Below are 12227 nucleotides of genomic sequence, written 5' to 3' on the forward strand. Positions count from 1 at the left end.
CATGCATTTATTTTCTATAAATAAAATCTGATTTCATCCGTGGCAGCATTTCTTAAGAATGGCCATGGATTATATGTCAAACTGACCAACATAACCCTTTGTCATAATCGACTTATTCAATCAGGAAAAGACCTTATTCCACAGTTTATTTTCTCCTGAAGCATAATATTTCGGTTCTATAAGACTAGCATTATATCTTTTGTTATTGTTAAAAGTATAAAAGATTAAATAACGCCATCTCCAAAGGCTTAAGCTTTTGGAGAGATTGGTCGTTTCACATGAATGGAAGTCAACCCACTTGATGATGTTGAGGGATTGTGCTTATTGAACTTTGTTACTGGGGTATGATCCCTCAATGTTTCTCTTATTTTCCACCGCTTTGTACTTTAGACAGCTTATCCATTAAATGAGTATTTTATTGAAGTTTTAAACAACTAAATGATTTTATCATATGATTTTAGATTCTTGTGAAGCATATGATTTTAGCTCTCCCTAGACTCCGCAAAGGCAGGAACCTCGTGCACTGGGCCGCCCTTTTTCTAGTATTTTGTCTGATACATGGAAGCCACAAATAATGAGGGTTTGTCCTTATTGAGCTTTGTAATATGGGATTTGATCCCTCACCGGTCTCATATTTCTCGCTCCTTTTCTCTTTGAGATATTTTACCAAACAAATGAATAATTTATGTCTAGAAGTATTCTTTGACACAGTACATGACAACCTGAGTGGGATTTATTACTTCATTAAATTTAGTTGGTACGAGCAAGAAATAGGCGAGTTGAGCCATCTTTTGTTGAATTTTGGATATATATATATATAATTTGATCACTATTTTACTCATTGCACAAAAGAGTGGCAGCGCACCCTATGATATAATTTCTATTCCAGAAAATCTTGATCTGAGGTCCAAGGAACAAAGGCTCTCTTCTGTTGCTTGTTTGAATTAAATCTAAAACCTACACTTAATTCCTTGAAATGGCTAACATAACTTTTATATGCCATTGTCAGTGATGCTTTAACTCGTTGCCTCAAAGGATGATTCAATGAGTTCATACTTTCTTGGGCGTTTCATTTTTCCTCTTTGAGATTGAATTTTACGGTTTGTTTGAACTGTTTGGAACTGAAGATGCTTTCAATTGGGAAGTTAGATTCTCAGGAATTTCATATGACCTTCATACTGCATTTTTTGTACTTTTTCACCAGATAAAATCCACTCGCATTAATAGAGGGCAGATCGGGTACTCCTTGGAGTTCTTTGACTTTCCAGATGAAAGTAAGTACAATTTGATTTCTTTGATCTCCAATAATTATGCTCATGAATTATTTTTGTTTGTTTTCCTAATTATGTATTTCACAGCTGAGTGAATATGTAGATTGATTACAACCATTTCACTGCTGAATGAATATGTTGATTGAATACAAACCAAAATTGTTTTTAATAATCACGTAAAGCATGTAACTGAGACTTTGATAATCAAACTGATGTAAATTGTGCCCATTTTTAATCTTGAAGGGTATGCCAAAATTACAACAAATGATATTTTAGAAGCTATAAGAACTAAAAATGGGCACCGGTTGGGATTTCAGGATCAAATGTTTTATTGATTTTGTAATGAAGGTTACTTTGTTGTTCTGTAGATTATAAACTTGAATGCCAGCAATATGCAATGCATAATCTTGATGGCATTTGGACGTGGTATAGAACTTCATTGCTACTATTATATCTTGAGGATGACATTTTGAGATAAGGCCGTTTGGTCTGAGGGGTCTTGATGACTTCTCACTTTGTTCTTTCTATGCTTTGTTTATTGGAATATGCGAGTGCAAATGGGTCATTTTCGAGCACCTATATGACTTCAATATCTGTTTCTTCTAAGTGCTTTGAGTTTGAGACTTCATGGGGGATCATGTGATTAGAAAGGAGTGGTCTTTCTGATAGTATTTTCGATGTTGTGAGTGGCCAAGTGGAGTCTTTTGTCCATATTTTTGCCTATTGTATTTTTAGCCTACATACTTGACTGCTCTTTCGCCACATGATAGTCGAAAGTTCCTTGATTTCTCATTTATGAATGAGAAAACTCAGGTGATCCAAGATCTATCTTTTGTCTTAATTTGGGTTGTATTGAAGGACACTCTATTTTAGTAAGTCTTGGACTTTAAACTGGTATCAAGAGCATAGTCATGTTGACATTGTAGTTGTTATATGGGATTTCAATGTAGTTCTTTGCTTTATTTTTATTTTTCGAATGGTGAAGATTTATTAATAAAAAGGGGCAAGAGCCCAATGACTCAATGGTCAAGCAACACCAAAACAAAAAAGCGAAGAAAGGAAAAACTAAAAAAGGGAAAAGAAAAAAGGAAGAATACATCGAAAGAATATGTGACCCAAGAGGGAGATGATCAAACATCAAAATCAAATCCCTATCAACACTTGACTGAGCAAGAAGATCAGTGTCAGAATTGACAGATTACCAAACATGCTTAATCTTTGTCTCTTGACCCTCAATCACATCAAGTATCTCCTCAATAGCATCTGTGAATCTCCAAGGGGAGTTGGCCCATCTCTCACCCAATTGACCTCATTGAGAGTCACGCTCAATGATAATCTGATCCAATTGCGTCTAATCTGCAAGGTGATTACATGAAGAAATGTCTAAACCATTGTCACATTTGAATCCTTCTTACCAATAGGCCTGAAAAGCCCATAAAACCTCTCTATCAGCGCTCCAAAGAAAACCCTAATACCAGTTGGGCCCGGGCTGTCAAGACTCGAGTCGTCGGAGTTCAGCTTCAACTTCTTAGGAGAAGGCGGGTCCCACCTCGAACGAGGACCCTCCTTCCAGCATCTGCTCAACCTAATTGTCTCCTAAGACTCGTAAAGAGAAGTCATTGATATTCCTCTGAAAATAGGAAGGTTTTCTCCCCACCAGAGAACCACAAAGAAGATTTGCCTCTGAATACTGAACACTCCTCTAGTAGTGACAACTTTGAAAATTCTCTTGTTCCTTTGTTTCCAAACTTTAAAGTAGGAGGCAACAAAGAAATGACTCCTGCATCACTTGAACTCTGAATGAGTAAGCTTGAAAAGTTTAAATCTAAAGGGGCAAACTTTCTTAGATTTTGATCAATGTTTAGCATCATCGTATAGTTCTCGAAAATAGAACAAGGAAGAATTCCCTGAAATGATTCAGGGAAGGCTTCTTTCCAATCTAGTGAGTAGAGAGAGCAACCAGTTATGCACAGATAAAATTTGATTCCCCACCGGACCCATAAACTTTCCCCCTTGGGGGGGGGGGGTCACCCAAATTCACGTCGGAGATGATTCTCGAGGACTTGGACATACTAGGAATTAGCAAGGATGACAAAGAGTTTTTCTTCTGAGAGCCCCCAAAATTTAAATTCCTAGCCACACCAAGGACCTCTGAAAGCAAACGTCAGGGAACCAAGGTCGTTCCAGAAGGAATTTTTTCCTATTAGTCCCTATTTTTTATGATTCAGGAATGGCCTCTTTCCAATTCCAATCTAGTGAGTGGAGAAAGCAACAAGTTCTGCAAAGATAGAATTTGATTCCCCACTGGTCCCATGAACTTTCGCCCTTGGAGGGGGAGGTCGACCACATTCAAGTTGGAGATGATTCTCGAAGACTTGAGCATACTAGGAATTAGAGAGGATGACAGAGTTTTTCTTCCAAGAGCTCACAAAATTTAAATTCCTTGGCGCACATGAAGGCCTCTGAAAGCAAACTTCAGGGAATCAATGTCGTTCCAAGAAGGAATTTTTGCCTGTTAGTCTCTATTTGTAAAGTAATTTTCAATTAGTCACTGACATTGACATTTTTTCACAAAAGTTAACATTTTAAAACTCAGTTTCAAAACTTCCGTACAACCAACTTCCATGATTCAGGAATTGCCTTTTTCCAATCTAGTGAGTGGAGAAAGCAACAAGTTCTGCAAAGATAGAATTTGATTCCCCACTGGACCCATGAACTTTTGCCCTTGGAGGAGGAGGTCAACCAAATTCAAGTCAGAGATGATTCTCGAAGACTTGGACATAATAGGAATTAGAGGATGACAGAGTTTTTCTTCCAAGAGCCCACAAAATTAAAATTCCTTGCCACATGAAGGACCTCTGAAAGCAAACTTCAGGGAACCAAGGTCGTTCCAAGAAGGAATTTTTGCCTGTTAGTCCCTATTTGTAAAGTAATTTTCAATTAGTCACTGACATTGACATTTTTTCACAAAAGTAAACATTTTAAAATTCAGTTTCAAAACTTCCCTACAACCAACTTCCATGTATTATCTTCGTTAAAATTTTTAAATGAAAATTATATTCTTAACATCCATTGTAGAAAATGAAAACTAATAATTCAATACATTTTCTCCCATCAAGTCATCGGCTGAATGGCCATTGTCAACTAGGTGCAAGCGTTAGGAGTATCAAAGCCACCATATGGCTCTAACATAGGAAAAATGGGTCCCATTGTCTTCACTGATGAGTCCAAACTCCTGCAGTTTCTCCATGCTCGAGATCGATTTCAGTGGTATGGACGAGCTTGAAGAGGGCTCAGGAAATTCAGATGAAGCAACATAAGGGTGGGAAAGGAAGGAAAGAAGAGATTGCTTAGTTGGAAATCCCAAGGATGGAAAAGAAGATGGGGCGTGGTGGGTTAGCCATAAAGTTGAAGGTCCAGCGGATGTGGGCCATGTGGTAATCGGAGGAAAACTTCGTTTTATTAAGAAAAAAGCTTAAAGAATGGAACGAGGAAAGAGCAAAGTTGTCTAATGAGAGAAAAATATGGTTGGAATCCGGAATTCGAGACATAACTTCATTAGAGGAAAACAATTTGGCCGGTGATGAGGAAAGGGAGGAAATGGGCAGACTAAAGGAAGAACACAAATGACTATTATTACAAGAAGAAATTTCTTGGTGGCAAAAGTCGTGGGCGAAATGGTTGAAAGAGGGGGATAAGAATACTGCTTACTTTCATTCCATTGCTAGTGCTAGAAGGAGAAGGAATCAAATTGAATCTTTAGAGGTGGATAGATCTTTATCCTCTAGCAAAGAGCAGATCATTCGCGAGATAGTTGGCTTCTATGTCTCTCTTTATTCATCGGAGAGATGTTTCCGTCCCGATCCTGCTGATGTGGAGTTCAGCATTTTGGAGGAAAGGGATAGAGATGCTCTGGAAAAGCCATTCGAAGAAGAGGAAATTGAAAAAGGGAGGATAGGGCTCCAGGCCCTGATGGATTTTGTCTTGCTTTTTTTCAAAGCTGTTGGCAGTATGTTAAAGAGGACATTATGAAAAATTTTAATGATTTTTTTGAGGGGATGGATCTAGATCGTAGTACAAGAACTACCTTTATAGCCCTCATTCCAAAGGTCAATGGTGCATCCAAAGTTTCGGAATTTCACCCTATCAGTCTTGTAGGGTGTCTATATAAGATCCTTGCCAAAGTGTTAGCTGAAAGACTTAACCGTGTACTCCCATCCATTATATCAGAAAATCAGAGTGCTTTTGTTTGCTAGAGACAGATCTTGAATTGCTCCATGATAGCCAATGAATTAGTGGATTATGCATATAAAACAGGTACTGACGGAGTGATTTGCAAGTTAGACATGGAGAAAGCGTATGATAGGGTCGAATGGACTGCCTTGACTATCTGTTTGGGAGAATGGGCTTCAGATATAGATGGAGGGGCTGGATTAAAAGTTGTCTATCTTCAACATGGTTCTCTGTTCTCATCAATGGCTCCCAAAAGGTTTCTTCAAATCAACCAGAGGACTTTGTCAAGGAGATCCTCTCTCCATTTCTTTTTGTTATTGTTGCAGAAACACTAAGTCGGCTTATAGACAAAGGAAGAAGAGAGGGTTTGATAGAAGGTTCAAGATTGGCCAATTTGAATTAGAGGTATCTCACCTTCAATTGCAGATGACACCTTGTTGTTTGGCTCCCCCCAAGCATTTCAAGTTCTAAATTTAAGGGCAAACTTAAGATGTTATGAGTTGATCTCGGGCCAAAGAACAAACTTTTCAAAATCAAGATTTTTTGCAATCAACATTGACTCTGAAGAGGCGATGGACCTAGCCGGCATTATGGGATGTCAATTGGACCATCTACGGTACCTTGGCCTACCTCTTGGGAAGGGAAGACCAAGGAAGCCTTCTTGGGATCCTATAGTGGAATGAATAGTAAAAAGGTTAGATCCATGGAAGAGGAAGTTAGTTTCAAAAGGTGGCAGACTAACACTCATCAAGGTAGTCTTGGCAAACATTCCTATTATTAGTTTTCTATTTGAAATGCCCTATGAGCATTGTCAATCGGATAGAGCAGATTCAACGAAGATTTTTATTTGGGTGCGTGGGTGGGTGTGGGGGACGGGGGGGGGGGGGGGGAGATGAGAAGAAAGGTATTCCGTTAGTAAAGATGGAGAATGTCTTCAGGCCTTTACAAAATGGCTGGCTGTGAATTAGAAGAATCAAGGAGACTAACATGGCTCTCTTGGGAAAGTGGTTATGGAGATTTGGCGAAGATCGATCCCAATTGTGGACTAAAGTCATAAAAGGCAAATATGGTGCAAAACCAGGTCTTTGGGAATTCGATGATATCTTTGGCAAAAAAGGAGTTACAGTTTGGCGTGATATTCTCAATATCAGATTTCGCTTCAATTTGGGTATGAGATTCATAGTGTATTCTAGAGATCGTATTAGGTTCTGGAGTGATGCTTGGTGCTCTCATGTCCCTTCGAATATTGTGTTCCCATCACTTTTTGAAGTGGCTAGTCAAAAGGATGCTTTTGTGAAGGACTGTTTTGAAAGAGACGGGGAAGGCGTTAGATGGTCTCCAAGGTTTAGGAGGCATTTTTTTGATAGAGAATTGGACTATGTTGCTAGATTTATGGAAGTTTTGGAAAGTTGCTATATTAAGCGACCAGGTGTGGACAAAAGGATATGGATCTGGGACTCGACTGGGATCTTTTCTGTAAAATCTTTCTATTATCACCTTTCGCCTCTCTCTGTTTCCTCCATTGAAGCAAAAGTATGGAAAATCCAGGCTCCACCAAGGGTGTGCTTTTTTGGTCGGGTGGCTGTCAGAGGGCGGATCCAGACTATAGACTCTCTGCGTAAAATGGGAATGTGGTTGATGGACCATTACCCTTTATGCATTGAGCCGACGAATCAATCGATCATATTTTCATTCATTGCAAGGTCACGAGGAAGGTATGGAGTGGGATCCTTTCCAGGTTTGGCATATCATGGGTATTTTCATCCCATCCTTCAAGGGTGGGATGTGGCTCCTTGGAGGAATAAAGGAAAAGTGCTATGGAAAACTTGCTTTTTAGCAATTATATGGGTCCTCTGAAAATAAAGGAATGCTTAGATTTTCGATGGAGTTGCAAAGTCCCCTTACTTCCTATACATTCAAGCAAATAGCAATGGTCATTTCTTGGGTGAGAACTACCCTATGTTTTTATTTGTATCGGCTCATGACTTTATGGGAGGGATGGAGGATAATATGCGAGAGTAATGAGGGGCGGAACATCATAGCTCAAAATTGGGAGGCTCCCCCGGTGGGTATGCTCAACCTAAACTTTGATGGCTCTAGCTTGGGCAATCCAGGACCTTCGGGGATCGATGGAGTATTGGGGAATTCATTGGGTGAGGTTTTATGGGCTTTTTCCTGTCCCATTGGGACGACATATTATAGTGAGGCGTAAGTAAATGTAACGACCTGAGATTTTTACCATATCTCCAAGTCGTCACCAAAAGAAAGTAGGAAAATACAGGTCATTTTTTTAAGATACGGAAGTGATAAAACATTTAGCAACTTAAATATTTATTTGATTCTCAAATAAAGAGTTGAACCAGTAACCACCATCATTAAACTATCCAAAACCTTAAATTCCAAACCACGGTCTTAGTTACTTAATCCCAACAAAATAGAATTGAATCCTAAAAGAAAAACTTAAAACAACTACGGATGTGTCTATATTGTTGATCCGTTAATCCTATCGCATCTGACCCCTGCCCATGTGCTCCAATATATCTTCATTAGCAAATGCTCCCTCCTCTTCTCCTACAAATCCTGTAGGGAGAAAATGCATCAGAGCAAGCTCATCTAACAGTTCTGCAAGGTAAAGAAAACAACTTTACTGTCTATTTTTAACTATATACATCATGAGAAGAGAATTTTAGCAGTTTAGATTTAGGCTATCATTTGGTTTAAAACAATTAAGTACAGTAGCAAATTTCAAGTGCAATGAATGATTCATATCAGGCAATTATGACACTTGCTCCCCAGTGATCATACGGAAATCCCCATATTCTTTCTCAATTTACGGTGGCCTTCGGCCTAGCAGTGGCTCTATAACTTAGCGGTGGCTTCCTAGCCTGACTGTCAATCACTGACCCTCAAGTAGACCCTGCCTCCTAATGGGACGCTCTACCTTCTAGGATTTCGCTTGGGTCGCCATATAGGTCCACCCCAACATGCATCGCCATACAGGTGTCATACGCTCTCGGTCTGAATGGCTTTTGACATCGAATGCCCATGGTTGGATCTAAGGGGTCTCCTTAGTCCTCCCTACCTCCACTTCCATCCTAGATCATGGCACAATGCAAATGCAATTTACGTACCTTAAGCATTTTTCCAGTGAGGAATGTCTTTCCGTAACTCTTCAACTTATTGGCATCTCCACATATACTCATTTTATGTTAACCTCAACATTCCATTATTAAGAGTGGAAATAAATTTCTTCATTGTCCTTAACTAGTAATAGGCATAAGCAGTTCACTTCCAATCAAATTGAAACTAGTTGCAGGCATGAATTATCTTGAAAATACAACAAGCAACTGACTTTATCATTATTTGAGAATAAAGATGGTAATAACAAAATTCATCATTCCATTTGGCATAGTAGTTAGAAATTAACAACACTCTTATTACCGCTACCAAACAGAACTATTATCACTTGCCTTGCTTCGTTTTGTATGAACGGTGATTGAAGAGAAAGTCTCTATAGGTCGCAGAGAAGACAGTCTGTACAATCAAAAGTCACCATACAATGAGTGTTATAACCACCATTCCAATTATCCTATTTATCTTATTAGGTCTAATTAGGTTAATCCCGTTTTAATTGCGGTGCTGTCGAATCCTAATTGTGTATTTTAACTATTTAGGGAAAAATACTTTCATTCTTTACTCCAGTATTTTCCTTCTTATTATCATAAATTATCCAATTGATTTGATGTATAATAGTTCCAAAATTGTGTTAGGAAAATGATATCGGCATTAACATCTTTAAATTTTCTCCTTAAAGTGTCTTGTCTTTTAGTATATAAAAGAGTTCTAGCAATTTAAGGGTGTGATACATCCACCTCTTTTTATTCCTTGGGACACCCTACTAACAACTTATCTACGTTTGTACGTCACTATTGAGAACGTGTTCAACAGTCATGATAGCCTTGTACATTTAAAGTGGTTGTTCCGGATAAAAAGAGGCGTATTTATTTTCCCCAAATATTTATTTCACTCCTAATATAATCTGAAAAAACAAGTCACTGGTCATGGCATTAAAACGTGCAAACAACACCCCCCTTTCAAATAGTTAAAGGGAATGAAACACATGGTAGGGGCTGTCCTTTATTAGCAGTCTTGTTTACTTTTGAATTAATTATTTTTGTTCTCTGTTTAGTGAACTTTGTCTTATTAAGCTATTTAATGAAATGCTATCGATACATCCTTGCTGTTATAATTGCACCAAAAACAGTTTGTCTTTTAGTATTTAAAGAATTACAAAAAGGTCATTTCCAAAAAGTTTCACTAACCCATTAAAGAAGAAAAGGCAGAAGGCTTGTGCAAATATCAAGACATTATTGTACTAATAACACTTCACTTTTATGAAAACATGGCTGTGCTGTATCAATTCCCTTAAAGAAAGCAAGGAGTGCAGTTATCAATCCATGACTATGCCATTATTAATTCCCTCTTCCTATGACTGAATCACCGTATTCTCTTTACTGTTTTCTTTCACTTTCTTCTTTTTTTTTCCATGGGTTTGGTCTGTGCATCAACATGGTATTTGATCTTTTATGTATGAAATAAATCTGGGTTGAAAGTGAATACAAACTTGAGTTGAGAACTAGGGTTCTTTAAAGCAAGGAAAAGTTCTTGGGGCATACCTTTAATGGGGATTAGGGTCTCCTTCTTCTTGCCTAATCTCTCTCTCTCTCTCTAGCTCCACACGATTTGCAAAAAGGGAGGGGGAGGTGATTTCTTCTTTTTGTTTTCTTGAGGCGACAATGTATATTTATAATTGTATTCCCTAGATATGAGACTAAATTGACTTTCTTTGATTATGCTAATTATTAGCTTTGGATTATACTAATCATAGAGGGTTGCCTTTTAGGTTTCCCTCCGAGAATTTGATTTTTAAATTTGAGCTTTCTTTCTTAAATGAATGAGTGCAAAGTCTTAGGTTACTAAAAAATAAGAAGGAAAGTCAAATAGATGGAGATTTGCCCAAATCTCCAGGATTCTATGGAATATTCCCTCTTTCCCAACTTTCAAATTTTATTTCCCTTATTCCCTTCCTAATTAGAATTGATTTATTGTCTTTCTAAGTTAATGGAGATTCAATTAAGATCTTGCTATCATCATATTCCCTCCATTTTATTTAAATTAGGATTTTTAAGTCACATGCTAAAAAAAATGTGGTACCAAATATTCCCTTTCCTAAATCAAACCAACTCTCCTCTTGCTTCTTAGCAAGCAACCTTCCCTCCCCTTTTTTTTGAAAGATTAATAGGATTCTTTCCAAAAGAAAATATTACAGGATTTGATTGCTAAAAGAGGGTAGAGGAAAGTTAACCTTTCCCTCCCTTATGGATTTTTTTGGCAATCCCTCCTTTATGGATTTTAAAGAAAAGTTGTCTTAATTTAAATAACAATTGTAGAAAAATCACATGTGGGGTCCACCTTTCCTTCATGGAAATTCGACCACACATTAAGGTGTTTGGGAAAAAGTTTTCAAAGAAAATATTTTCTAGAAAGATTTTAGTACAAAACTTAACAGATTCCATAATTAATAAGGGCCCTTGATCTTTGATCAATGAGATCCTTGAGATCTAACCATTGGTCATATAATCTGAGGCCACCAATGGACATCCTAAAATAATTGACCCTTATGGTAGGGTCGGTTAACACAACTTAAAATTTCCAGATTTAATAAGGGCCCTTGACCTTGGATCAATGAGATCCTCAAGATCTAACCATTGATCACATGATCCAAGGCCACCATTAGGCATCCTAAAATAATCGACCCCTACGGTAGGGTCGGTTATTACAGTAAAAGCCACTTATCAAGGTATAAAGTGCATCCCCAGTGAATCCTTGAACTCGACAATTGTGGAAGGTGACTCGATGAATGTCCTTAGGTGGCTAAGAGGAGCGCGAGTGTCGCCTTGGAGGTTTGCATCTGTGTTTGACGAAATCGAAGATCGGATATGTGATTCTTCAATAGTTTCAATCATATTAGGAGATTGGCAAACCAGGAGGCAGATAGATTAGCTCGTGGTGGGGGTGGGCAGGCTCGGTTTGGAGTTGTTTGATTTTCTCACACCGTAATTTTATATTGTTTCGTTTTCTTTCTCTTTCTTTTTTCTTCCCCTCTTGTATTTTGGGCTTGACTGTCTCGGTCTTCCCCTTTTTTTAATGAAATTGCTACTATTCCAAAAAAAAAAAAGGAAGGAAAGAAGAGGGGTGTGAGAAGGAAAGGAGATGAGACGATACCGTGTTGTGAAGAGGAGATTGTAGTCTGGATTTGTATGTCACAGATTTGCATTTTCCATCTCATAACGTTCGCCCTCGCCCTTACATGAGAGAAAGATGAAGACGATCGCGATATGCATCCACTTTCATCCTCATCGTCATCTTCATCTTCCATCTCTTCGCATTTGCACTTGCTGTTGCTGTTGCTGCTGAGCAGAGGAGTTTTGTGACTCCTTCCCCCCTCCCCCTCCCCCTCCCTCTCTATCCCTTTTCACACTTCTCCGCAATATCAACTTCAATTGTTCTCTATTTCTTCTTTTCCTCGCTAGATTTGTTGGGAGATATTGGTTCTTCAAAGGAGTTTTTGATTGATGAGTTTTCAATGGTGTTTTTGATAGTTGGATTTAACAATAGATCTCATTATCCCTTGCGAAGCCAATCGACAAGAAAAAAAACCTT

General features: G+C 38.3%; 1 protein-coding gene across 8 annotated transcripts in view; it reads left to right on the plus strand.

Annotated features, from left to right (window-relative positions):
• The window catches only part of LOC143887713 (uncharacterized), a 63760-nt gene that overhangs the window by 24644 nt on the left and 26889 nt on the right, over positions 1 to 12227 (plus strand). For all 8 annotated transcript variants that reach the window (XM_077391871.1, XM_077391864.1, XM_077391867.1 and 5 more), the window contains one exon: positions 1205 to 1274. In XM_077391871.1, coding sequence (XP_077247986.1) covers positions 1205 to 1274 — 70 coding nt within the window. The remainder of the gene's footprint in view (positions 1 to 1204; positions 1275 to 12227) is intronic.

This window comes from Tasmannia lanceolata, unplaced genomic scaffold (assembly GCF_043159265.1).
Source record: "Tasmannia lanceolata isolate RefF3 unplaced genomic scaffold, GAP_Taslan_0.1 ptg000012l, whole genome shotgun sequence".
Lineage (NCBI taxonomy): Eukaryota > Viridiplantae > Streptophyta > Magnoliopsida > Canellales > Winteraceae > Tasmannia > Tasmannia lanceolata.